The sequence below is a fragment of the Nanorana parkeri genome, unplaced genomic scaffold (assembly GCF_000935625.1).
Source record: "Nanorana parkeri isolate BGI_ZX_2015 unplaced genomic scaffold, ASM93562v1 scaffold423, whole genome shotgun sequence".
Taxonomy (NCBI): Eukaryota; Metazoa; Chordata; class Amphibia; order Anura; family Dicroglossidae; genus Nanorana; species Nanorana parkeri.
Genome location: NW_017306691.1, coordinates 214497 through 238999, shown reverse-complemented (window position 1 = coordinate 238999; position 24503 = coordinate 214497). Strand labels below are relative to the sequence as shown.

Below are 24503 nucleotides of genomic sequence, written 5' to 3'. Positions count from 1 at the left end.
TATATATATATAATATTTTTTAATGTGGAGGTCTGTGTGAAACTTCAGCCATTGGATGTTTTTTTCATGTTGACTGTTTATATTACACAGTGATGACTTTGCATCTATGTCCAATGACCATCCAGAAAGACTGTAAAATTTATACATAAATCTCTTTCAGTTTTTTACTACAGTTATTGTTAACAAACATGTAAAAACAGTAGCCATGCAAGTTTACTGGAGTTTTGTACTCAATGTAAAATCCAGACACAGCTGCCTCCGTTAATGTGTATTTGCATGTTATACAAATTTTTTACATTGCTTGACTATAACTGTAGCATGGTTGATGTGGTAGAGGTTATATAGCACCTAGGGGGTGGCCTACAGTTGATTTTGGCCTAGTGTCCACTCTATATGATGGTGGCACTAAATAACCCATGGTGATATGTTGTCCCTGTGTCAATGAATAATAGATAGATAGATAGATAGATAGATAGATAGATAGATAGATAGATAAAAAGATTCAAATATTTTGTTACATATTAGGTCATAGATGATCAGTTTTCTGTATGGAAATCTAGATGGCATAGTAACTACCTCAGCCCACTGATTACAGCTGAAATAATTATTGATAGCATACAGTAGGAGAAGTTCTCTAAGCTGGAGCAGACAGAATCTTGAGCAGTTGTGCATAGTAACCAATCAGCTTCTATCTTCAGTTTGTTCAGTTAAGTGTTTAAAATGAAAGATAAAAGCTGATTGGTTGCAATACACAGCTGATCCAGGATTTGTCTTTTCCTGTTTTAGTCAATTTCCTAAGCTCCCATTGACACCTAGGCATTTTGTTGCCCAAAGCTAAGCGCAGGAAAACACTCACGACAAGGAATCCCATTAATTTCTATGGCCCCTGTTCACACCTGAGCATTTTGTCGCAAGCAGAAAAACGGCAGTTACTGGAAAAAGTACATAAGCTACTTGGCATATTACAGCACTTTTGATCCTATAGTCTTCAGTGTGAAACTTTGTGTAACAAAATGCACAAAAAAGCTTGAAATGCGTAATTAGCAGGAACTTCCCATTGAAGTATATGGGACCAAACAATGCTGAGGTGTGAGCAGGGGCCATAGAAATTAATGGGATTCCTTGTCTTAAGTGTTTTGTCACAATTAGCTTTATGTAACAAAATGTCTACGTGTGAATGTAGGATTACAAAGGCCTTTTCATAAAGCCTGTTAGGTTATTTGTCTCGGCTTTAGCAACAGCATTATTGGTTTGTATAAGAAAATAAATATGAAAAAAATCTGGAGTCTTGGAATAAATCTGGTCATCACTGGTATTGTTGTTAATGCCTTAACAAGATTCTGCATTATTTGTTTGAATAATTGTTTACCAGGTCTTCCAAAAAAATAGTGTGACTGATATAGACCTCTTAAGCTAAACACATTGAGACATTACAGACCATGGAAAGATCAGGTAAAATATAAACTTGCATTTACATATAGTGTAGGCAGCTGATAGAATACCACGTATATTGTACGCAGCAGAATGTGGTTGAGCAATATAAGCATAAACATACACCTCTAAGGAGACAATCACCAATTAGATATTGCTTGCATTTGTAGGTGTATTAGTGCAATGCAGTTGCCTATTGTTCCTTCTTCTAAAGTACAATTAGGTGTCAGTACTGTTTGGACCTTAGAGGAATGGGTAGACCCCGGAAAGCTTATGCTGAAAATTTAACTTCATGCAGCTAAAAAAAGTTTAATTTACAGTATTTATCTGTGTTGCTTCAATCACCCAATACAGCCAGAAAATTGTATGCAATTAGATTTCAGTTCTCTTTAAATGAAAAATGTTCAGTATATATAGGGTAAAAAACAAAATGACTTTGATTATAGCCCAGTGTTATCATATCCATTGTGGACAATAGTCTCTATAATTATGACCCAAAGGACATGAATATCATAAAAACCAAAAACCTCTCATAGGTAGTGTATCCTATACGATTTCAAAATTACATGACAACTGTAATGCTGGCTATCAACATCTGATTAAATTCATGCACCATCCAGCTTACAATATCTGTTGGCTCAGCTATGGCCTTAAACAGTAAAGCCCACATCATTCAAGTGGTCATGTTTAGGCAAATGTTGGAGGAGGGGAAACAATAGTGATCTGATAAGGATTTCTTTTCAATGGCTTCCTTCTCCAAGAAGGGTTGTATTGGAGGGAGTTTCACAGACATTATACCACTGTCAATAATGTCTGTGGCCTCATTAAGTAAAAACAATGCAAGTAAAAACATAAACATTTGCTCTGTGCAGACACTGGGCACTTCTGTTACCTTTACGACCTGACCACAGTACGTGGGCTACAGTTCTAATGTACATTAAACATAATCAGATCTAACAGTAAAAGAAAGTTGCAAGTTATTGATTTGATGTGGCAGAACCTAATGGTCAGTCATGTGATATCTGTAGATCTACAGTTCCTTTGTCATATCCTCGAAGGTGTAGCATTCTGTCACACAGTCTTAGACATTAAAGAGGTCTCTTCATTCTCACATTTACTTATTTTGTTTATTATTAGGAGTCTGGTAACTCCTATCCAACAAGAATGCAGAACGCTGATATTAAATGTTGCTATCATGTAATGAAACTGAGATACTATGTAGTGGGTGCTCAGGACACTCTACAAGCATTCCAGTTCCTGACGTAAACTGCTGGTGACACTTGTATATGTTGACTTGATAATTTTTACCAAAATAATAACTGTTGAATAATGTTGACTCTTTTTGGACATTAGTGTCATAGAAGCAAAACTGCAATCAGAAAATTATATTCAATCCATTAAATTAATTAAACTTTAATAAATATTTGATGTAACAGCCATTATTTTGAGCAGTAAAACCTAAAAATAAGTCACATGGCTAAAAATAATAATCTATGTGATAAATAACATATGCATCATGGCTCAGAGAAGTGAGCTTATTTCAAAAGAAGCTATATGATTAAAGCAGTAGCTTGACATGTCAGTGGCTAAATATGTTTGCTGGATAAATATGGCTATGCCTAATAGTTATTCAAATTCCAAATATGGGCATACCTGGTACCTTCTAGGTCTAAGGTCCGGTGTGGTGGACAGAGTGGGCCCAAATAATCCCATGATGTTATATGGTTTGATGCAGGCTAATATCAGTTCTATGAAAAGATGTCTTGCTGAACTCCTTACCGGATAAGTTCCCATGCAAAAATGCAGGTGGGTGCTTGTAATGACCACTGTTGGCGCAGTGAGATACAATACAAATTTCAAGAAATGTCACCAGCACGCCAAAATATCCAGTGCAATCAGCAAACGTCCAAATATTGCCAAGCACGTGCTAGTCACTTGATTGGCTGGGGACATTTCTTGAAATTAATATCAGTTCTAAACTGCAGGGAGCTCTAAAGAGTACTGGTCACTTATTGGACACATGTGATCATTGTTCATATAATGCTGTCAGCCAATATGTTACAAAATAAGATATGTGTATAATGTAATATCGGTGTCAGGATATTAGAGTACACGCAGTTTTCCAGGAGCTGAAAATGCACTTGTAAATGTCCCTTGCTTTCACTGCATCATGTTTCTTAGTTTGTTGGAGAGAAACATGTATTCACTTTTGTACATCTGCATGTTTTCACTGCACCTAAGTTAACAGTCTTACCTTGTGCGTTTCTTTCTTTTCTCTCCTACATTTCTGTTTGTTATTTTGGTACTTATCCCTATCTTTTACCTAACCCACCACACAACAATACTATTGCATAATTAACACCAGACTCGGCTGACCTGGTTTTCCTCATTGATGGCTCAAACAATGTTGGACGCACGGGTTTCAATGCCATCCGTGACTTCTTGGCGAATTATGTGGAGAGACGATTGGAGGTGGGAAGGAGTCGGATACAAATAGGAGTGGTGCAGTATAGTGATGATGTCAAAATAGAATTTACCTTGGATGAACATACTACCAAACAAGAGCTGATAAATGCCCTGAAGAGATTACAGTATGTTGGAGGAGAAGAGGCAAATATGGGGGCTGCTGTTGAGTATGTGGTGGAGCAGCTATTTACTTCAGCTGCTGGAAGCCGAAGAGAGGAAGGAGTCCCTCAATCACTAATGATCATCACTGGTGGGCCGTCAAGTGATGAGTTGAGAGATGCTGCCAATTCTTTAAGACTTAACAGTGTCATCACATTTGGCGTTGGTGCGGAAAGAGCAGACAACAATGAATTGCAGCAAATTGCAACCGATGAGTCCTTTGTGTTTACCGTGCCCCAGTTCCAGGTTTTGGGTCAACTGGAAAGCCAAATTGTTCCATACATTGCTGGAGTAGCCCAAAGGACAATTGTTTTACAGCCTCCAACTGTTATAACAGAAGGTAGGTAGGATCTATACACTCATGTTGGTGAGTTCAGATTGAATTCTAGGATAAGATATATAGGAGGCTTAAGGATTAAGATCACCTGTTCTACCATTTTGAAATATCTAAGCTATAATTCAGGATATACATTATGATCACAGGAAAAGCTTGATATGCAACCATACCGTAAAATAAACATTGTCTCTCACACTGAAGGGAAGAAAAAGAACAGGTAATGCCAAAAGCATTTAAAAAGGTGTTTACTTTTATTTTCTTACGTTTAAATGCTATGGGCAAAAGTTGTGCTTTTTCTCTCCTCTTTTTTCATATACCATGTACAGCTGGCTTTCTGTACATTTTTTCTCTAAAATAATATTTTTTAGAAAAATGTCAATAATTATTATAAACATTTAAAAATAGCAGTAAAGAATATAGAACTCCACACAAACTCTGTTCAGCCAATTAAAATGGACCTGGGAAAAATGTGACTGCTATGCTGACATGCCCCTATTGCCTTCATCTTCCATTTCACACCAAGCCCTTCTTGTTCCCGTTTTCTATAATTGGTGAGATTTTGGGAAAACATTTTGTAGCTAGAAGAGCTCATAGGTGAGTAAAATCCACATGACAGACATACCCTACCTTCCCAAATTGTTTGATTTGTGTGGAGTTCCCATTTTAATTACAGCTTTTCAGTAAACTTAAAATGTATTGGAGCATGTATGCATTTTTGTAGATTTACTTACTTATATCTTTGCCTTGCAGTTACTGAAGTCAACAAGAGGGACATAATGTTCCTGATTGATGGTTCCAGTGATCTTGGAGGGCCAAGTTTTTCTGCCATCCGTGAATTAATTATAAAGATAGTCAACAGGTTGGAAATTGGTTCTGATCTTGTTCAAGTAGGATTGGCCCAGTACGGCAGAGATGTAAAACCAGAATTCTACCTGAACAGCTTTGGTGCCAAAAAGGAGGTCCTTGCGCATTTGAAAAAGATGAAGATTTTGAATACCACACCATTAAATACCGGTGCTGCTCTGAGCTATGTCCAGAAAAATTTCCTTATTGCATCTGCAGGAAGCCGTGTGGATGAAGGAATCCCACAGCTTATTGTACTCATCACTGGTGGACAATCAAGAGATGACATTGTCCAGCCATCACTGGCTCTCAAGCGGGCGGGAATCCTGACCTTTGCAATAGGATCCAAGAATGCAGATGAAGCTGAGCTTCAAGAAATTGCTTTTGATTCTACATTGGTTTTTCAGCCTGCAGAATTCAAACAAGTTCCTCTACAAGTTATACTTCCTCAGGTGCTGACTCCTCTGAAAACCTTAACAGCAAGTGTTTCTGAACGAACAACTGAAGGTAACACATTCAATTCATATCTGTATTTTATAGTTGCACTTTTGAACTAGAGGCCTACAATATGGTTACTTCTGTGTTGTGTATTGCAGAGCTTCTTTAATGTTCTGTGGTACCCTGTGCAAACTTTTTGTAAGGCAATGGGTATGGTGTATAAAAGGCAATGCAAAGGCAAAGCAATGCAAAGGCAATGGGGTGTAAAAGAACAGTAACTATCAAAGCTTTCCATTTTAACGTGAAGCAGTTTGAGTCAAGTGGACTTAATGCTGCAGCTTCTGATCTGCATATGCACAATGTCAATCAGAAGCTCTACCCTGTAATGGAGGAGAAAGTTGTTGCAGAGTCTATTGTTTAGCCTCCTCATTTTGTAAAAAGTTCCTGGATGGAGAGTGAACACGGAGGTTAAGGGAGCAGTTGTACCAACAGAAAGCACTAGCGGCTTACCAGAAATAGGCCCACTGCATTCTATATAATGTCTTTTAATAAATAACTAAATGAAAGGAAAAGCCATATTTTGCATTGGCTTTAGCAGCTGTTATATGAAGCCAGGCAGAGGGTAATGACATGCTGCCTGGCTTCCTGATTGCCTGGGAAGCTGGCTCCATGCTAGCGAAAGTACTGGTATCGGTACTCGTACTTGACAACGAAAAAATGGTATTGGTGCATCCCTTCCTTATACCCTGTCTAATTGTTACCATTCTAAAATATAGATAATGTCATAGTCTTAGTCATAGTCATGTATAATTTGAAAGTTTTGAGACCTGAGTCCTATCTATGGCAGCGCTCTCCCGGCTATGATCCAAAACGGCGAAGGAAGTTTATTTTGGGGTAGTGGGGTATGCAGGGGGGTGTGCAACTTTAGTTTCAGTGTGGACCGGGGTGTCCAACTTGAGAGACAGAACAGACAAAACAAATGGCGGAGTCTAAAGTGCTACTACCCTTTGGGAACGGGGAGGGGGGGGGAGGTAGTTGATGGAGGTTTTCTGTCACGTCAGATGCTCCGTTCGATGTTAATGACGAGAGGGAGACAGAGGTAACACATGAGGCGTAAGTGATGGTGCCAGAGAAAAAGAGAGTGTAGTAACTCACCATGAGGTTCACATGGGTGTGCCGTCATCGACGTCCGGGTCTCTGTGGTGGGGGCTTGATCCTGTGGATTCCTCTGGGTTTGATCGAAGGTAACCGGCCGACATCACCACCTCACAGAGAAGGACACCAACCAGCGCCCCCCTTCCATCCTCGGACCTGACGGGACCTCTCCGGCACCAACGGACGCCATCACCACCTCATCAGTGGCCCTCCAGCAAACCGACGGAGCCAGCACACACTTCGATCAAACCCAGAGGAATCCACAGGATCAAGCCCCCACCACAGAGACCCGGACGTCGATAACGGCACACCCATGTGAACATCATGGTGAGTTACTACACTCTCTTTTTCTCTGGCACCATCACTTATGCCTCATGTGTTACCTCTGTCTCCCTCTCGTCATTAACATCAAACGGAGCATCTGACGTGACAGAAAACCTCCATCAACTACCTCCCCCCCCCTCCCCGTTCCCAAAGGGTAGTAGCGCTTTAGACTCCGCCATTTGTTTTGTCTGTTATGTATAATTTGAAGTTTGAAATGTAATGTACCTAATAGAATTTCATTGCAAAGTTGCTGATACTGCAGACTTAACGTTACCCATTTATACCCATTTATACACAAATGCGAAATCTGGCATTTGATTTTCAGAGAGGCAGATCATATTTTTAGGATTAGATTGTGAGGTAACTCCAGAATGAACCTGAAACATACAGCATTAAGTCCTTTTTACTTACTTTACTCTTCCTAATGTATTTTCTTTCCCTCTTTCATTTCCTTCTGTTCTAAGACTACATTGTGGTTGCTCTTATTATGACTTCCATCTAGATAGAGATGTTTAGTGTCTATTTTATTATACTATATAAGTGTAAAATGCACTCTGCAGACTATATTGGGCTCCCTGACTAGTATACATTCCATTATGAAACACTTCTTTGAATACATATTGTTGTATTATTTATTTTGTATTGATTTGAAAAAAAAAAAAGACCTATTCATTCATAAGACATTCCTGAGCGATCTGACAAATGAGGTGCTTCACTGGTGGTGTGGATGTTAGCAGAGATGTCCTTACTCTCACTGTCTACGAAGAGCTTCATTATCTCCTATAAACCAAGTGAACAAGAGTGACGCATACAAATAACTGATGAATGTCATGTATTTTAATGGAGTTTGATGGTCACCTTGGTTAGATTCACCCAGAGCTAAAAATGTAATGTTGGGTGGATTGCTAGAAAATAACTAATTGCCCAAGTATAACCTACTTTATATTAAAGGAGAACTATGAGGTGAGTGAAAATCACTCAACCTCATAGTTTGAGCTGACGTGTGACCATTAAACTTCACACGTCGGCTCAATAAATTGTGAAGTGAGCGAACGCATACTGTCGCTCGCTCACTTCTCGATCATGTCCCTGCAGACAGCCATGACTGACAGTCACGGCTCCCTGCAGGGATTCCCCCCCGCCCCGCTCCGATCCTCCAGCGCTGACTGAAGGAATGGACGGGGAAGCGGGCGAGTACAGCTGGCTCTGCCTCCAGATAGGCAGAGCCAGCTGTCACTCACGCAGCTGGGTGGATCTCGACAGTAATGTCGGGATCCGTCCCGGCTGTGGTGGTCTCAATATACCGCGAGCCGTAGCTCGCAATATACTGAGCTTTGGGAGGACGCTACTTTATGTCCTCCCGTGACCCTTAAGAGAACTATGGGGAAAAACACTTACCCCATAGTTCTCTTTTAATTTATCAATATTCTGATTACCAGCATTTAGCTAGAAATTTTTTTTGTCTTCAGTTGTGTTCAATGGGGCAAAAGAGTAGATCGTGCCCTTAACATATCCCTTTGGGATGGAAAACATTAAACCAGTATAATTCAAGGCCATACCCTCAAATTGATAAGCTCCAGCCACACTTTACAGAAACCACATCTGTTCTTGCTTTCTGTCCTAAAAAATAAGAACGGCTGAGTGATGTGTGTTCATAGATTATGATTTTACAAGCAGGGCTACGAAGATTGCCTTGAGCATTTATTTTGGCCTTTAAACTGACCATGTGTGGATATAAATATGGGAGCTGCCATTGCTGACTTTGTATGAAGCCTTGGAGCTGTCATCCAGGTCTTTGCTTCACTACCTAAAAATCACTACATACATGCAGGTGTTCAGGCTACACTTGCTGAATACTTGCTCTCGGTAAATCACTTTGTAGCAAGGCCAGGTCTGGTATGAAAGACCTGTAATTTGCACCTTTAAAAACAAGTCAGCAAATAAGCTGCCATATTTCTTTCTTCCTTCCTGGGCTCACTTGGTTTCACCAAATTTTCAATTTTTGGTGCGGTTAAGATTATTTTCAATTTACATTCTTTTCAACAGTATATATTACTAGGATCATCCCAAATCAGCACAGATATATGATATCCTGTTGATGTTGACATTGTTTAACATAAAGGGCAAATAGACAGTTCACTTTGCATTGGGAAATTCCCTTTTCAAGGAAATTTTCTCTTAGCTTAGTGAATGTGGTGAACATTCACTTTACTTAAAATACTCAATCATGTGCAAGGAAAATAAAAACAGTATTTTTCCTTGCACATGATTGAATAATAAACGTCAGTAGAGCTTCACTAAGTTGAGGGAAAAACAAACTCTTGCAAAGTGGAAATCCCCCTGCAAACTGAACAGCCTATTTACCTTTAGTAAATCAACCCTTGAGAATACCTGTAAGAATATAAAAAAATATACAGTAGATGGAAGATATTGTCTAAGACTAACTATGCTCAAATGCTCTTGTTTCATTGTCATTCCTTTCTTTGGCTTGCCCTATAAGCATTATTAAGAGTTATGTGTCTACATTATGTAAACACATGCATTTAATGATCTTGCTAAGCTGAATTTGCTGTGATGTCATGTTCATTGTTTTCTGTATCCTCCATCCACCGATTTGCAGTTCTAACCCAAAGAGACATCGTCTTCCTAGTGGATGGTTCTGTCAACGTTGGAAGTGCCAACTTTCCATTAGTCAGAGACTTTCTCATCGATGTCATTAACAACCTTGGTATCAGCAGTGAAGGCACTCGAATTGGCTTGGCCCAGTTTAGTGACACCCCCAAAACTGAATTCTATCTAAACGCCCTGACCTCAAAATCTGATCTCCTGAACCGTTTGGGGCAGATAAGAACACAGGGGGGTAATCTCTTAAACATTGGCTCAGCACTTCGATTTGTTCTCCGCAATCATTTCACAAGAAGTGCTGGCAGCAGAATAGAGGAAAACATTCCACAGATTCTCGTGGTACTTGTGGCTGGGAAGTCCTCAGACAATATTAAGGATGCTGCAAATGACCTCATGAGATCAAAGGTTTTGACCTTTTGTATCGGGGTTGGAGATGCTGATAAAGAAGAGTTGGAAAACATTGCATTTAACCCCCAACTGATTTATGAGATGGATGATTTCAGGGCCTTGCCTGGCCTCAGAGAGCAAATCTTAGCACCTCTTACAACCTTCGTTAGAGGAGAAGTTACAGAGGTTACAGTAACGGAAGGTAATTTTTAAAATTTTCTCTGGTCTTATATGTTTAGTCATCTAAAATGTGCTTAAAGACCACTTAAGGATTTATTGTCCGGAGAACTGAGAAAATGTGTAATTTTTTGTTTGTTGTCAAGATTACTAGATTACTTGTAGATAACTTTTAAGATTAATTTGCTGATGTGGACGGTATATGAGCAAAGTGAAAGTTGCCTAAAATTATTTTATACCATCACCCCTTTACTCTTTCACTAATAAATATGATTGAAATACATACGAAACAATACAGCTGTGGTATGCATCAAAGGTTTGCAAAAAAAGGTAATGCCGTATGGGTCTCAGATTCAATAGTTATCTATTTTCTGGAAAAAGTCTCTCATTGAAGCATTCCAATATATATGACTAAGATATGAATAGTATAATTTGAATTTTGAATCGAGATAAAATGAGCTTGAGATGAAGGCCTGTTGGCACATAACAGTGCATTTGGATACATGTTCTGGTTTATTGTAAACATTGGCAAATTTGAGAGTATGAAAATTTAAAGATGGTTTTAGTGTGATTGGGCAGTTGATGAGTTTGTGATGGCGCCATCCAGCATGTCAGCATGTCCACGAACCAGCTAAATATTAATTCACAATTCTGGTACATTTAAATCTTCTTAACCATTGAACAAGTGTGTATATGTGAGGCACTTAGATTGATAATAAACTGTTGGTTAATGAATTCTAATTTTTAAATAATATTTTTTTTCAATTAACTCACTTAAATTTTTTTTTTTAATTCTTTTATTATCGGAATTCGTACACAGTACACGTAATACAAGTATGAGTACATAGAATCACGTCACAAAGCTGTGAGCATAGTGCATATGGAAGACACCAGAAACTTGTGTGTCCTCATAAAGCATGAAACCAATATCTGATACTAACAACATACATAGATAACAATAGGAGTATGAAATATACTATGTCACTTAACTGTATTGCTTATATAGGTTAAACGCAATTCTGGAGTGATAACTCCACAGTAGTTATGAACTATTTGTTCATAACATATCAAACAGTCATCGTAAAATAAGTGCAAAATAGAGAAAAATAGAAGCAAGCAGAAATAGAGAAATAAGATTAGCAAGTAGCAAGACTAGGATGCTAAGGAGTGGGGATAGGGGAAAGGGAGATGCCTGGAGCATCGTCCGTATCCCTCGGCAGGACAGGCCCCATTGTGCTAGATCGCAGGAGTCGGTGGAATTTCCATAGCTATGTCTCTGCTTGCAGGGCAATCAACTTGGAATAGTGATGACTGGAGTGGTTATGGCCAGCGCTCCTCTCGACATGAGATCAGCATAGCGATCAGTGTGTTGGAAATAAATCCATGCTTCCCAGGTGGACAAGAACTGCCTCTCCGTGTTTCTAAGGGTGGTTGTTAAGTCCTCCAGGGCATATACCTCTCGTATTTTAGAAAGCCAAAGTGCAATAGTGGGAGGACATGTTTGTTTCCACAGCAGAGGGATACACGCTCTGGCTTCATCCAACAGGTGGCATGTAAGAGAGTGCCTGTAAGTGGAGAGTGGAGCTGCTGACATGTGCAAAAGACATGCCGCCGGGTTATTTCTCAGATCCGCCATGGTCAGGTCTTGGATAACAGAGAGCACCTGGTCCCAGAAGGACTTCAATGCTGGGCAGGACCAGAAAGTATGCAGCATGGTGCCCAAAGCCAAGCCACAGCGCCAGCATGTATCTGGAATGGTAGGTCTTATTTAATGCAGGAGCCAAGGAACTCTGTACCAGCGGGACAGTATTTTGTAACCTAATTCCGGCACTTTGCTGGCGATGGAAGACTTGAAGGACATGGTGATGATGGCATGGATTTGCTGTTCCGTAAAGACGATCCCCAATTCCTCCTACCATCGCCGCACAAAGGATGGGTAGGTATCAGTAGGGCGTGCGGTTATCAATTGGTATATGGTAGAGATGGCGTGTCGCGAGGGTATAACTCACTGAAATTTAACATTTTGTTTTAGGTGATAACTATCCTTTTTGTAAACAGTCATTTTCTAATTTCAACTGCTTATATCGGCTAATCTCACAAAAATAGTATTCTACTAATACATTCTACCCTTTCTCTCATTCTCTGTTGACTCTGCTAATAGTGGATCAAGAACTCAAGAAGGATATAGTTTTCTTGATTGATGGCTCAGATGATGCCAGGTCTGGTTTTCCATCTCTCAAGAGCTTTGTTCAGAGGGTGGTAGAGGTCCTTGATGTGGGTCAAGACAGAGTGCGCATTGCAGTTATCCAGTACAGTGACTCTTCCAGACCTGAGTTCTTTCTTAACACCTACCCAGACCGCCAAGATGTAATAAGGTCAATTCAAAGCATGGCTCCTATTGGAGGGTCTACACTGAACACAGGTGCTGCCTTAGATTACGTACAGAAAAACATTTTTATTGGGTCAGCTGGAAGCAGAGCGGCAGAAGGAGTACCACAATTTCTGGTTTTGCTGGCAGCTGGGAGGTCTAGAGATGATGTGAGGAGACCTGCCACTTCTCTCAAGGCCAGCGGCGTTGTTCCATATGCCATCGGAACTAGCAGAGCTGATCGGACTGAGCTTCAGACCATCTCTTTTTCTCCTGATTTTGTTCTTTTTGTTCCTGAAATCAACCAGCTGGAGAATGCTTACCAAACTTTCTCACAACGTGTCAGTTCACTTACCACAACTGATATACGTACTCTAATACAGACAGTGCCAGCTGGTAAGAGCAACTCAAACAATGTTTTTATTATTAGTAAATGTGTTCATATAGCAATATATCCAAACACAGTTTTATATAGAAAACATGAGTCTGTTGTCAACCAGCTACTGATTTTTCCCTTCTGTCAGCCAGACTAGCTGCTGATATAGAAAATACTGTATATCTAATTACTGCTGGTATGTCAGGCCACATATGATGTAATTATATATCAGGTGCAGGCTGGGCCTGGGGTAGGCATGTGCCTCCCAGGCCAGTGCTTTCTTATCATAAATAGGGCCTCCTGCAGAGCAAGCCTGTAGAATGTGGCAGGCTTTTGCTCTGCCTTGGCCACTGATTACAGTGATAGGCCAAAGATGCTGTGGCTGTTAGTGTTCCTAAAGCCCTTGATGAAAGTGCCCAGGAACTCCTTTCAGGGTTGAAATGTGATGTCCATACCTGAACCACTACAATGTTTCCATTCAGTTGAGCTGTAACTGCAAGCAACATCTAAAAATGGAAAAAAACATTTCGTTCAGATATGACAGATTCCTCCATCCACGCTGGCAAGGTGGATGATGAATCTCCCACTGTGCACATTGTATTCTGTCAGGATACCTGCACAGTGATTGCAGCTTATTGGCTGCAAACACTATTGGTCCAACAATCACAGAGGGTAAACACATTTAACTAAATGCATTTACCTAATCCCATGGAATTTTAAACTTAGCATGCTTATAGTTATAAGTTATTGCTGTACGTACCCTCTTCCAAAATGTCTTCAGTCTGCACACTATGATGTATATTCCCTATTCAACGCTGTTCCTTTCTGTGTGCTGCACTGTACGTGACCTTTTCCACACTGAGCCAATTTGTGTGTGGTGCTGTACATTCCATATTCCAGAACATCCTCAGCTTTTATGCTGTGCTGTACATTTCCTGTTCCACACCACTGCATTCTGTACACTGTGCTGTACATTCCTTGTTCCACACCACCTTTGCTGCATTTGTTTGTGCTGTGCTGTGCATTCCATATTCCAGAACATCTTCATTTTGTAAGTTGTCATTTTGGGCACTGTGCTGTACATTCCCTGTTTTACACCACCCCCATTCTGTGTGCTGTGCTGTTTATTCCTAATCCACACCACATCATTCTGTAAATGTTCCGCAGTGCTGTACTTTATGTTTTCCATGCCACCTAATTCCATACACTGTGCTGTACATGTCTTATTCCAAACCATCTTCATTCTGTATGCTGTGCTGTACATTTCTTATTCCAAACCATATTCATTCTGTATGCTGTGATGTACATTCAGTATTTCTAAACATCATTCTGTGCACTGTGTTTTGCTTAGTCCACATCATTTTATTCTGTGCACTGTGCTGTACATATCCTATTCCAAAACAACCTCATTCTGTGCTGAACATTCCCTATTTCACATCGCCTCATTGTAAGCTGTGCTTTATATTTTGTATTTCGCACACCTAATTCTGTACACTGTGATGTACATTCCCGATTACAATTCGTCTCATTCTGTGTGCTGTGCTGCCCATTCCCTATTCCATCCCATCACATTCTGGACGCTGTGCTGTACATTTTCTATTTTACACTATTTCATTATGTATGCTGTGCTCATTCCATATTCCATGCCGCCTCATTCTGTATGCTGGGTTGTAGATTACCCATTGCACATCATACCTTTTTGCATGCTGTGCTGTGTTTGCATACTGTATGGCGCACGTGTAGCCTTGGACTTTTGTAAAAGGACCATTTCTTGTATTTGAGACTTACATCTGATGGTCATAGTGTCTGGTTATGATAGCCAAAATACCTGCTTTGGAAATAACTGCACATGGTGCTGCTTAATCCAGATACAAATAAAGTACCCTGGTAAAATAGGTTAATTACGCTTTTGAAAAAAGATAGCATGAGTGGACAGTGACAAGTAAAATATGGACTACCAAAGTAACAGAACACATCTTTGAGTGCTTCCGAATTTCTCCCACTTATTTGATATTTTTATGATTTGTCTGCTGGCTGTAGGATATTTTTATACTATACATTGATAAGGATTTTAAAGGATAATAATTATAAAAAAAAATAATAATTCCTGCAACAATTTCTTAAAAGAATTATGCTAGGCACAGGCACTTTTCCGTCCAATACGACGACTATTCAAGCTTATTTTTACAGTTTACATACTACAAACAAGTTCCAACCCAAAAAATTCTCAATAGCATTTTTTTTATGATGAACCCAAAAGATTATTCAAGCATCATGGAAAAAGTGTGTTCCTTGAGAATCTGTGTTGACTGAAACTGAGCATTTAAATGGCTTTTGACTAAGTCTCCGAAACTTTTATTCAATTTGCAAGTATGCAGCAAGTAAAAACTCTAATAAGATCTGATATCTGTCTGTCTGGAGATTCACGTGATGAACAATCAGTCCAATGGATGGAGTCAACTGTTATATCTAGCGATCAGCAACCTTCGAGAAACAGGCAAATATCTGATCTTGCGACGTATTGGACAAAACAAATATTTACTTTGTCTTTGCCTAGCTTAAGCATTTATTGGATTTTTGTAACTGTTGGATTTGTTTTGTACAGTGGCAGACAGCAAACGGGACATCTTATTCCTGATTGATGGCTCTACCAATATTGCTGGAAGGTTTCCCGGTATACGAACTTTTGTGGCAAGCATCATTGATGGTCTCGATGTTAGCCCAGATGGCACTCGTGTCGCTGTGGGCTTAGTTGGTGAAAATGTCAAAGAGGAATTTAAGTTTAATACATTTGCCACCAAGGCTGATGTAGTCAGTACAGTCCGAAATATGAGGTTTAAACCAAGCAAAGAGTTCAAGCTTGGAGTTGCACTGGACTATGCTCATGACAGCCTTTTCACACCGGAGTCTGGAAGTAGGATCCGAGAGGGAGTACCACAGTACTTAGTTTTGCTTGCAGCAGGCAAATCTGCAGACAGTGTAGACAATGCAGCTATTAAGCTGAAAACAGCTGGTATTGTGACATTTGCAATCAAGGCACAAAGAGCTGTCACTGAGGAACTTGAGAAGATTGTTTTGGATCCACAATTTGTTTTAGCCTCAGACTCTCTTGCAGATCTTTCTACCATCCAGTCTGAGTTTGTTAATCTCATAAAAACCATTTCAGTCGTGCTGCCAACTCAGTCTTGTAAGTACTCCCTTCTCTTGTATTTTTGGCAAAAAACAAAGCGCACAAAAAGAAAAGAAAAACATATATGAGAACATATTTTCTGTTTATTTATGACACTTTCTTCTTATATGTAAGTTAAGTGGAAAGAATTTTTTTTTAAGTATACTTAAATACATGATTGGTTAAAGGACTACAAGAACTAATTTAAATTACAAGATTACAAGACAACATTAATGCATCCAAAATGAGACAAATGTTATTAGCAAACTTCCTATGGACGACAGAGCTTTTATGACAATTATGGACAGATGTGACCTGAAGTAATATAGTGCAATGGAAAAATCTACAGATCCATAGTTTGTGCATTTTTTCATACACACTATAAATGAACAGTACACACAAATATCTCTATGGTTCATGCAAAAGTGCTGTACCACTGCTCTCCTGAAATCAGCTTATATTTCTATATACTGTACTGTATATGGTTTTACTGTATTTTACTAACTTAAAGATGGTTTCAGCCACAACTGGTGTACTTTGAGCTGCAGAAAGTAAAATAAGAGTGACGAAGTACAAAAGGATATTTGGTACAATGTGCTGCAGTGACTGCAGGAGGACACATAGGTGACCCTACGCTCTCTACACTCCTTTCAGTGTAGCATTTGAAGAACATAGCTTAGGGAAACATGGATATGGACCATGAAGTAATAAAGATTATTATTTGGAAAAAAAAAGATTTTAATGTGCAAGCTCAGAAGAATTTTACATCTTTTACAAAGAAGTTGTGTTAGTTGATTTGGTCTTTTTCCTAGAGGTCCAATAGATACAAACTTATCTCAAATACTTTCCACTATGACGAATATTTTAAAGATAAAATTGTTTCTATTATTATAATAAATAACACATGTATAATTTCTTTCCATACATATTTATTTACTCTTGAAAAGAACACAATTATACAATTTAAACGTGGCATAGTGTTGGCATAGTTTAGTACCGAAAATACATTTAATACCAACTGTCCTAAATAAATAATCACATGAGTAATCACATGAGTATACGGTGGATCATCAAATGTACACACTTACAAGTAGCAAGAAGTTACATAGAATATGATGCCAGTTATGACAAATTTATCAGAATTGAAACTTGCCTATATATAAAGGCAATCACTGAGCAACCCAGTGAAAACCACTGTCTGGTGAGCAAAGAGTATGAAAAGAAGGGTAGGTCTCAGTTACCTAATCAAAACCACTGTAGCCATGGGGCCCAGAAGTACAGAAGTACCTTGCAATAACATCTGCCATTTAGATAAAATAAATGTTTTTTTAGTTTGGAAACCTTTATGGAATTACCATCAAAGCAATTAATATTCTGTATCACTAAAGAAAGTGCCTGAGAGATGGATATCAATTTTGTTATCTCTGCACCTAAGAACCAGTGTGCTCCTAAAAGAAGAGAAAGCGCTTGGAGTACTGACTGTGGTCAGTATTTTAATTATCCGACATAAAACAAAAGATTTGTTGTGACCACTATTAAGTCTCTACAATCCAGGGCTTTCCAGTTCTCTTTTTACTTAATCTTAATCAGGTGTAATGATTTTTACTACCAGTCAATAATCAAAAATGCAAACAATTATTATTTTTTTGTATTTCTTTTAATGTGTTAAAATAAATATTTATTTTATTAATGAAATCTTGGTTGGTAGTAATAATCCTTTTGCCTGATTAAGATTGTGTAACAAGTAGACAGAAAAGCCCTGGGCTATAGAGACTAGTGGTTACAAATCTGTTTTCTTTTTGTTTATCTAAGTACAATTTTTTTTTCTAATTTTGGATAGAGTAGGCAATGCTTGGAACCTCTGTCAGTTTTTGTTTTATTATTGTCTGTCTCTGTCCAGGGGAGATTTACCTTCTCTGTATGTCCTGATACCATTGTCATTGGTGCATAAAGTGATGGACTAGCTATCCACAATTTTAAGTTTGTACCTGGAGAAGGAAACAAGGGGAAATCTTCCAGTGGGAACACCTACTTTACAACTGCCCATGAGGTTAGGTGTCCATTGAACAGGTTATCTCTCACTTTTTTTTGTATCTCTGGCACATGACATGAAGAGATACAGTATATCCCCACTGAGACACATACAGCAAAAAAAAAAAACTGATAGAGGTGCTTACAAATTCTTAATGTATCTGAAAGTTATAACATACAATTTTTTAAGATATTTTGTGTGTGACAGAGTCAAAGTCATAACAAATCTAAAATTCACAATGTTGCAAGTTTACAAGTATTCACAATTCCACTGATGACCTAGAGTGCTGAAAAAAACAATTTAGTTATGAATCCAATACTTAGCTAGAATATTGAATCACACTCTTAAATATTGTAAATAAAGAATGCTCTCATTAATTTTTTTTGTAATTAAACGTGAACATGTTGCAAATCCATAGACCTGTATTTACGTATTTGTTTTATTATCTAGATGACTTAAGTAGAAGGAAGGACATTGTATTTTTGATTGATGGATCCAATGAAGGCAGATCCAGCTTTCCATCTCTACGCTCCTTCATTCAGAGAGTGGTGGAGGGGCTTGATGTTGATCAGGATAAGATTCGGATAGGAGTTGTTCAGTACAGTGATACCACAAGACCCAACTTCCAGCTTAACACTCATCCAGACCGCCAGGGAGTCCTCAATGCTGTACAAAGTCTAACACCTATGGGAGGTTCAACACTGAACACAGGAGCAGCCTTGGACTATGTTACTACAAATGTGTTTACCAGTTCAGCTGGCAGTCGGGCTTCTGAGGGAGTGCCCCAATTCTTAATCTTGCTGACAACTGGCAGGTCAAGAGATAATGTTCAGAGACCAGCCTCAAACCTCAAAAATTCTGGAGTAGTTCCATTTGCCATAGGAGTCCGCAATGCTGACACTACTGAGCTGCAGACAATTTCTTTTAAGCCAGATTTTGCCATTCCTGTTTCTGACATTAGCCAACTAGGAAATGTTTACCAGATCATAACAACAAGAGTGTCTGAACTTAAGACTGATGATATTGAAATTCTGAAAAGGACACCTTCATTTCCCACCCGTGAAGGTAAGTCTCAGAGCAATGGTAACATTTTTTACAGTAGACTATACTGTGTATCCAAAATATATTGTAACATTACATTAACACAAACATAGTTGTCATTATATGGAGAATTACATTTAAAATAATTAATCTCTACTGTAAATTGTACTGTGCTGCTTGATGTGTAATTGGGTTACCTATTACTAGGAAAAAAATGCATCAAGATTCATAATAATTGTTTATCGATCTAATTATAGGTGCAAAGAGGGATGTCGTGTTTCTTATAGACGGTTCCAGGGATGCTACTCCTGAGTTTAACAATGTGAAAGAGCTAATTGGACGCCTAGTAGAAACATTGGATGTCAGCCAAGATAATACTCGGGTGGCTGTGATCCAGTTCAGTGAGGACCCCAAAGTAGAGTTTTTGCTAAATGCTCATTCCACTAAAGATGAGGTTCAGAGTGCAGTGAGAAGGATAAGACCAAAGGGAGGATCATCAGCAAATATCGGTAATGCCTTAGAGTATGTATCTAAAAACATTTTTACAAGGCCAGCTGGAAGCCGAGTAGAAGAGCAAGTCCCTCAGTTCCTTATATTGACCTCCTCCGGACCTTCATCAGATAACATAGATGAAGGCGCAAGACAGATTAAATCATCTTCCATTGTTCCATTCTTGATTGGAAAGAATATAGATTCTGAAGAGGCCAGTAAAATCACTTTGAATAAGGAATTCATATACGGTGTTTCTAGTTTCCGGGAACTGCCGAACTTGGATGAAAGTCTGCTGACATCGGTCACCACCCTGGATCAAGAAAAGATAAGCAAGATTTATAAACAAATCACAGTTGTTACTAATGGTAATTATCTTTATTTTATAAATATATCCTAGAAAATAATATATGCAAGCTAAAATGCACTGGACGTTGGAGCCAAATAAACTGAAATATAAACAGGTCTATTCTATGAGGCAAAGTGCAGGAACCCATTTCAACAAATCAGAGTGATCTGACATTTTTTTTTTACTGGCCATATCACTGAAAAGTAATTTGACCAGTAAAATAGAATGTTTCCTATGGGCTTTACTTTGTATACAGCCTATTGGGCTGTACTTTATATGTTTACTTTTTGCTTTGCTTTATTGAAAAGCCATTTCCGGGGAGGGAAATTGTGTTATTCATCTTGTTGCATTAATTCCATGAATTCAGAATGCATTACAATGCTGTATGTACTGCCTTGCAAGAGTACAGTAATGGAAAGCTTCATTTTCAGGTGACTTGCAATTTTTCTTTCTAGAAATTGATCCAGACAGGCGGGATGTGGTCTTCCTGGTTGATGGCTCTACAAAGACAGGTTCTGAAGGACTGGCAAACATCAGGGATTTCATCATTAAAGTTATTCAGAACTTTCAAATTGAACCTAATAAAGTCAGGGTTGGCCTGGTTCAATTTAGTAATGATCCTACCTCAGTTTTCTACCTAAAAACCCATACGACCAAGCAAGACTTGATTAGCAGTGTCCGCCGTCTACGACTCAAAGGAGGAACGTCACTGAACATTGGGAAAGCACTGGATTATGTGTCCAAAAATCAATTTGTGAAATCAGCTGGCAGTAGAATAGATGAGGGAGTTCCCCAGCATTTGGTACTCCTCACTGGAGGAAAATCTGGAGATGATGTCAGGGGAGCAGCAAGGATACTTGGAACTAATGGGGTGAAATCGCTTGCTGTAGCTACCAGCGGTGCTGACAGGACTGAAATAGAAACCATAGTGACAGACCCACGTTACCTTTTTACCATCAAAGAATTTACTGAGCTTCCAAACATTGAAACCATATTATTCAAGTCTTTTACAGGACCCATTGACCCAACTTCACCATCAGTGCTAGAACCTGCATCCAGTAAGTGTTGCTAATTAGTTTTTGTTTGTTTTTAGCTATGCTCTTTGAATTGTGAATAAGAAAGTTGAAGCTCTGTTCCTAATTTTACAGTGGAATGAAAGCTGTTGGGACAGTGGGAGCACTTGCTATAATGTTCAAGTATGCATGGAATACTTGCACATTATAGCAAACTTACGTTTGAGTTGACAGCAAGGATAGCACTGCACTCTCTGTCACCAATCCACCCCTGCCACTACTGTTCTCTACCATTGGTTCTTTTGCACCTGGCATCATTTCTCCTGTGACCATAACACTTCACTCAGCTGCACTTTTCTTCATCTTGAGATCCCGGAAGTATACACTGCTTTGCAGGGAGTTTCCATTTTTTAAACATTGATAGCTAAAAGGCAAAGTATTTTTTGGCATAAAAGACAAAGAGGGGAATTGATCAAAACTGGAGCAGACAGAATCTGGAACAGCTGTGCACTGCAACCAGCTTCTCTCTTTCATTTTCAAATCTTAACTAAACAAACTGAAGAGAGAAGCTGATTGGTTGCCCTTGGCAACTGCTCCAGATTTTGTCTGCTCCAGTTTTGATAAATTCCTCTCAAAGTCTCTTCTACCAAAAAAAACTTTCAGTTCTATTTTAATGCAAGTAGGTTGCGGTATTCTTATGCGCTGTAACTGAAAAAAGCAGCTCAAAGATATAACATAGAACATTTTATAAGTTATGCGAAATAAGTTATAAGAAATATACTATAGTAGGACCTGTCCTATCAGCTACTCTAATAAAGACTGTCCTTAAAGTAGAACCTTGATCATTCATTTAAAAAAAATATGTGCTAAAACACCTAATTGTAATTGTGATTTCTCTTAGTCCTCCTGCAAATTCTCACAAATACCTTTTGATCCTATCAGTGAGGTCCATGCCATGCAGCTTCCTGTAATGAGGTGACAAATCTGTTGAAAGGCTCCTGAATTCAGAGCAGCATTGTCACCCTCACATGAATGACTGCTTGCATTACAGTGGGAGAAGATGTTGCAGAAAGTGTGGCCATCAAAATTGTCACTGCTGATTCACAAGCCTGTAGATTGGTAAAAAGCAGCTGACCACACCTGGCTCTGCACACTGCTTTCTGGATTAACAACACTAACCCTGTAGCAGAAACCTTCCCATTGTGAGCTGGGAGACACAAGTGAAGAAAAATTTGGCTCCCTCAAGAGAATTAAAGGATGTTTTTTCACCCTATAAAGTTTGGTCATCATTGGATTTAGGATCTGTATAGACTCACATTGGAGTCTTTAGATATATTTTTACCTTTTCCCACACTTACTTTTTCCCACACTTATAGCAGTCCTCTCCTGTGTTGAATCTATTACTTTTAACTTCAGTTGAGAACTGAACTGCTGAACAGTTGCTTGATTACACTCTTTTAGAGTTACCTTACTGCTATCTGCATTTCACAGGAATTTGCTGTAGCTAACCTCTTTAAAAATAAAAAAAGCAGCTCCAGATACTCTATTTAGCCTAACATGTGCCCTGTCCTCTGCAGACTCACTTGCTCACCACTCTAGTTCTTCTTCTGAGTTAGTGTCCTGTCACTGTGCCATTCAATCCACTTCCTGGAAGCCCAGGAAGGGCTTTGCCTCATCCTGGACTCACTGGAGAATGCTGCAGAGCTCTGTTATGTAAATACTTGGAGCTGTTCTCCACAGCAATTAGGATCTGCCCACCAGTGGAGATAGAAGGTCAAGGGGACCTATGATTTCACAACACTTGAATAAAAACACCTGGAAAAAGGGTATTATAACGATTTATTTAAGACTGCAGGATTTTTCAAATCGGGGTGAATGGGAAAATGGGAGTGGGGTGGGGGAATCCAGGACCCATAGCTAGGCTTTAAAGCCTGCAATCCAAAAGAAATCAATTTGTCGACAAATATAATTAGTGGGTTAGGTAAATAGGTTTGCAGGGTCTCAAACTGCCGTTTGTTGACTGTACTGACAGAGATGGGTTGGAAAACTACTGGTTGACTACCTTATCAAATTAATTATGGGGTAAACCTACTGTAACTCCAATCTGTTTGAAGTTAGAGCAGCTCCAAAATATGAACTATACATAAGACATTTGACTGTATAAGAGCTAGCATGAATGCCAGTGGTACAGACATCTTAAAGGTGCATTTTTCTATTCTCTTTTAGCTGGGAAGAAAGAAGCTGATATTGTTTTCCTTGTGGATGGCTCCATGAATTTAGGAAGGGATAGCTTTAAGGAGGTCCTTCAGTTTGTCTCTGGCATAGTGGATGCTGTAATTGAAGACGATGATGCCATTCAGATCGGACTGGCTCAGTACAATTCAGATGTGACCGATGAGTTTTTCCTAAAGGACCACAACAACCGCGACATAATCATGGATGCTGTAACCAAAGCAGAGTTTAAAGGAGGACGTCTGGCCAACCTTGGCATTGCTATTCGTCACATACAGGACAAGCACTTTGTAAAAGAAGCAGGCAGCAGAATTGGCACAGGTGTTCCTCAGGTTGCTTTCATTATCACAGGGGCAAAGTCAGTCAGTGATGGACAATCTGCAGCACTTGCTCTTGCCAGCAAGGGAGTCAAAGTATTTTCCATCGGAGTAGGGACTATTAGTAATGAAGAGATTACTAAAATTGCAAGTGAAGCACCAAGTGCTTTCAGGGCACCAACTGTGCAGGCTCTTTCGGAGCTGAATGAACAGGTTCTGATCACTTTAGAGACGGCTTTGCAGAAGAGGAGTATTTGCCCAGATATGATTGGTGCTGTCAAAGGTATGTGGACTTTTTAAGTCTCCTTTTTCTATTACTAATTCTTCTTAATGGTAGCATGGATTTATTTTGTGACTATTTTGTCCAACCAAAAGGCATATTACTAATTAAACGGTTGAAATTGAATGACACATATTTGTTAATAGTAGACATATGCATTTGCATGTACCTATTGTGCTCCCCAAGATGAATATGTGAAGAGTTTGCTCAAAGACAGCCCATCACAAATTTAATCTATTCTAGTTAACAAACCTAAAAGAAAGTCACTTTAGTAAAACACATTTGAGGTTGAGATTAGACTCAACAAATTTTGACCCATAAAATGTAAATATTAACATTTTTGCAGTTCCTCTCAGAACAAATTTACTTTCTGGAAACAAGAGTTCTTTCTCAGTCATGAAGCCATTGGCTCTGCAACAAAGGTCCACATCCCTTACATCCCTATAATATGCAGCACCCTCTACTGTAAATCTTTTCTTCTTGGTTAATGTGAGT

General features: G+C 39.0%; 1 protein-coding gene across 1 annotated transcript in view; it reads left to right on the top strand.

Annotated features, from left to right (window-relative positions):
• Positions 1-24503, top strand: part of COL6A3 (collagen type VI alpha 3 chain) — a 100210-nt gene that overhangs the window by 24686 nt on the left and 51021 nt on the right. Inside the window, exons 3-10 of the mRNA XM_018559945.1 lie at positions 3797-4396; positions 5144-5743; positions 9774-10367; positions 15698-16277; positions 18751-19346; positions 19586-20185; positions 20622-21230; positions 23406-24011. Coding sequence (XP_018415447.1) covers positions 3797-4396; positions 5144-5743; positions 9774-10367; positions 15698-16277; positions 18751-19346; positions 19586-20185; positions 20622-21230; positions 23406-24011 — 4785 coding nt within the window. The remainder of the gene's footprint in view (positions 1-3796; positions 4397-5143; positions 5744-9773; positions 10368-15697; positions 16278-18750; positions 19347-19585; positions 20186-20621; positions 21231-23405; positions 24012-24503) is intronic.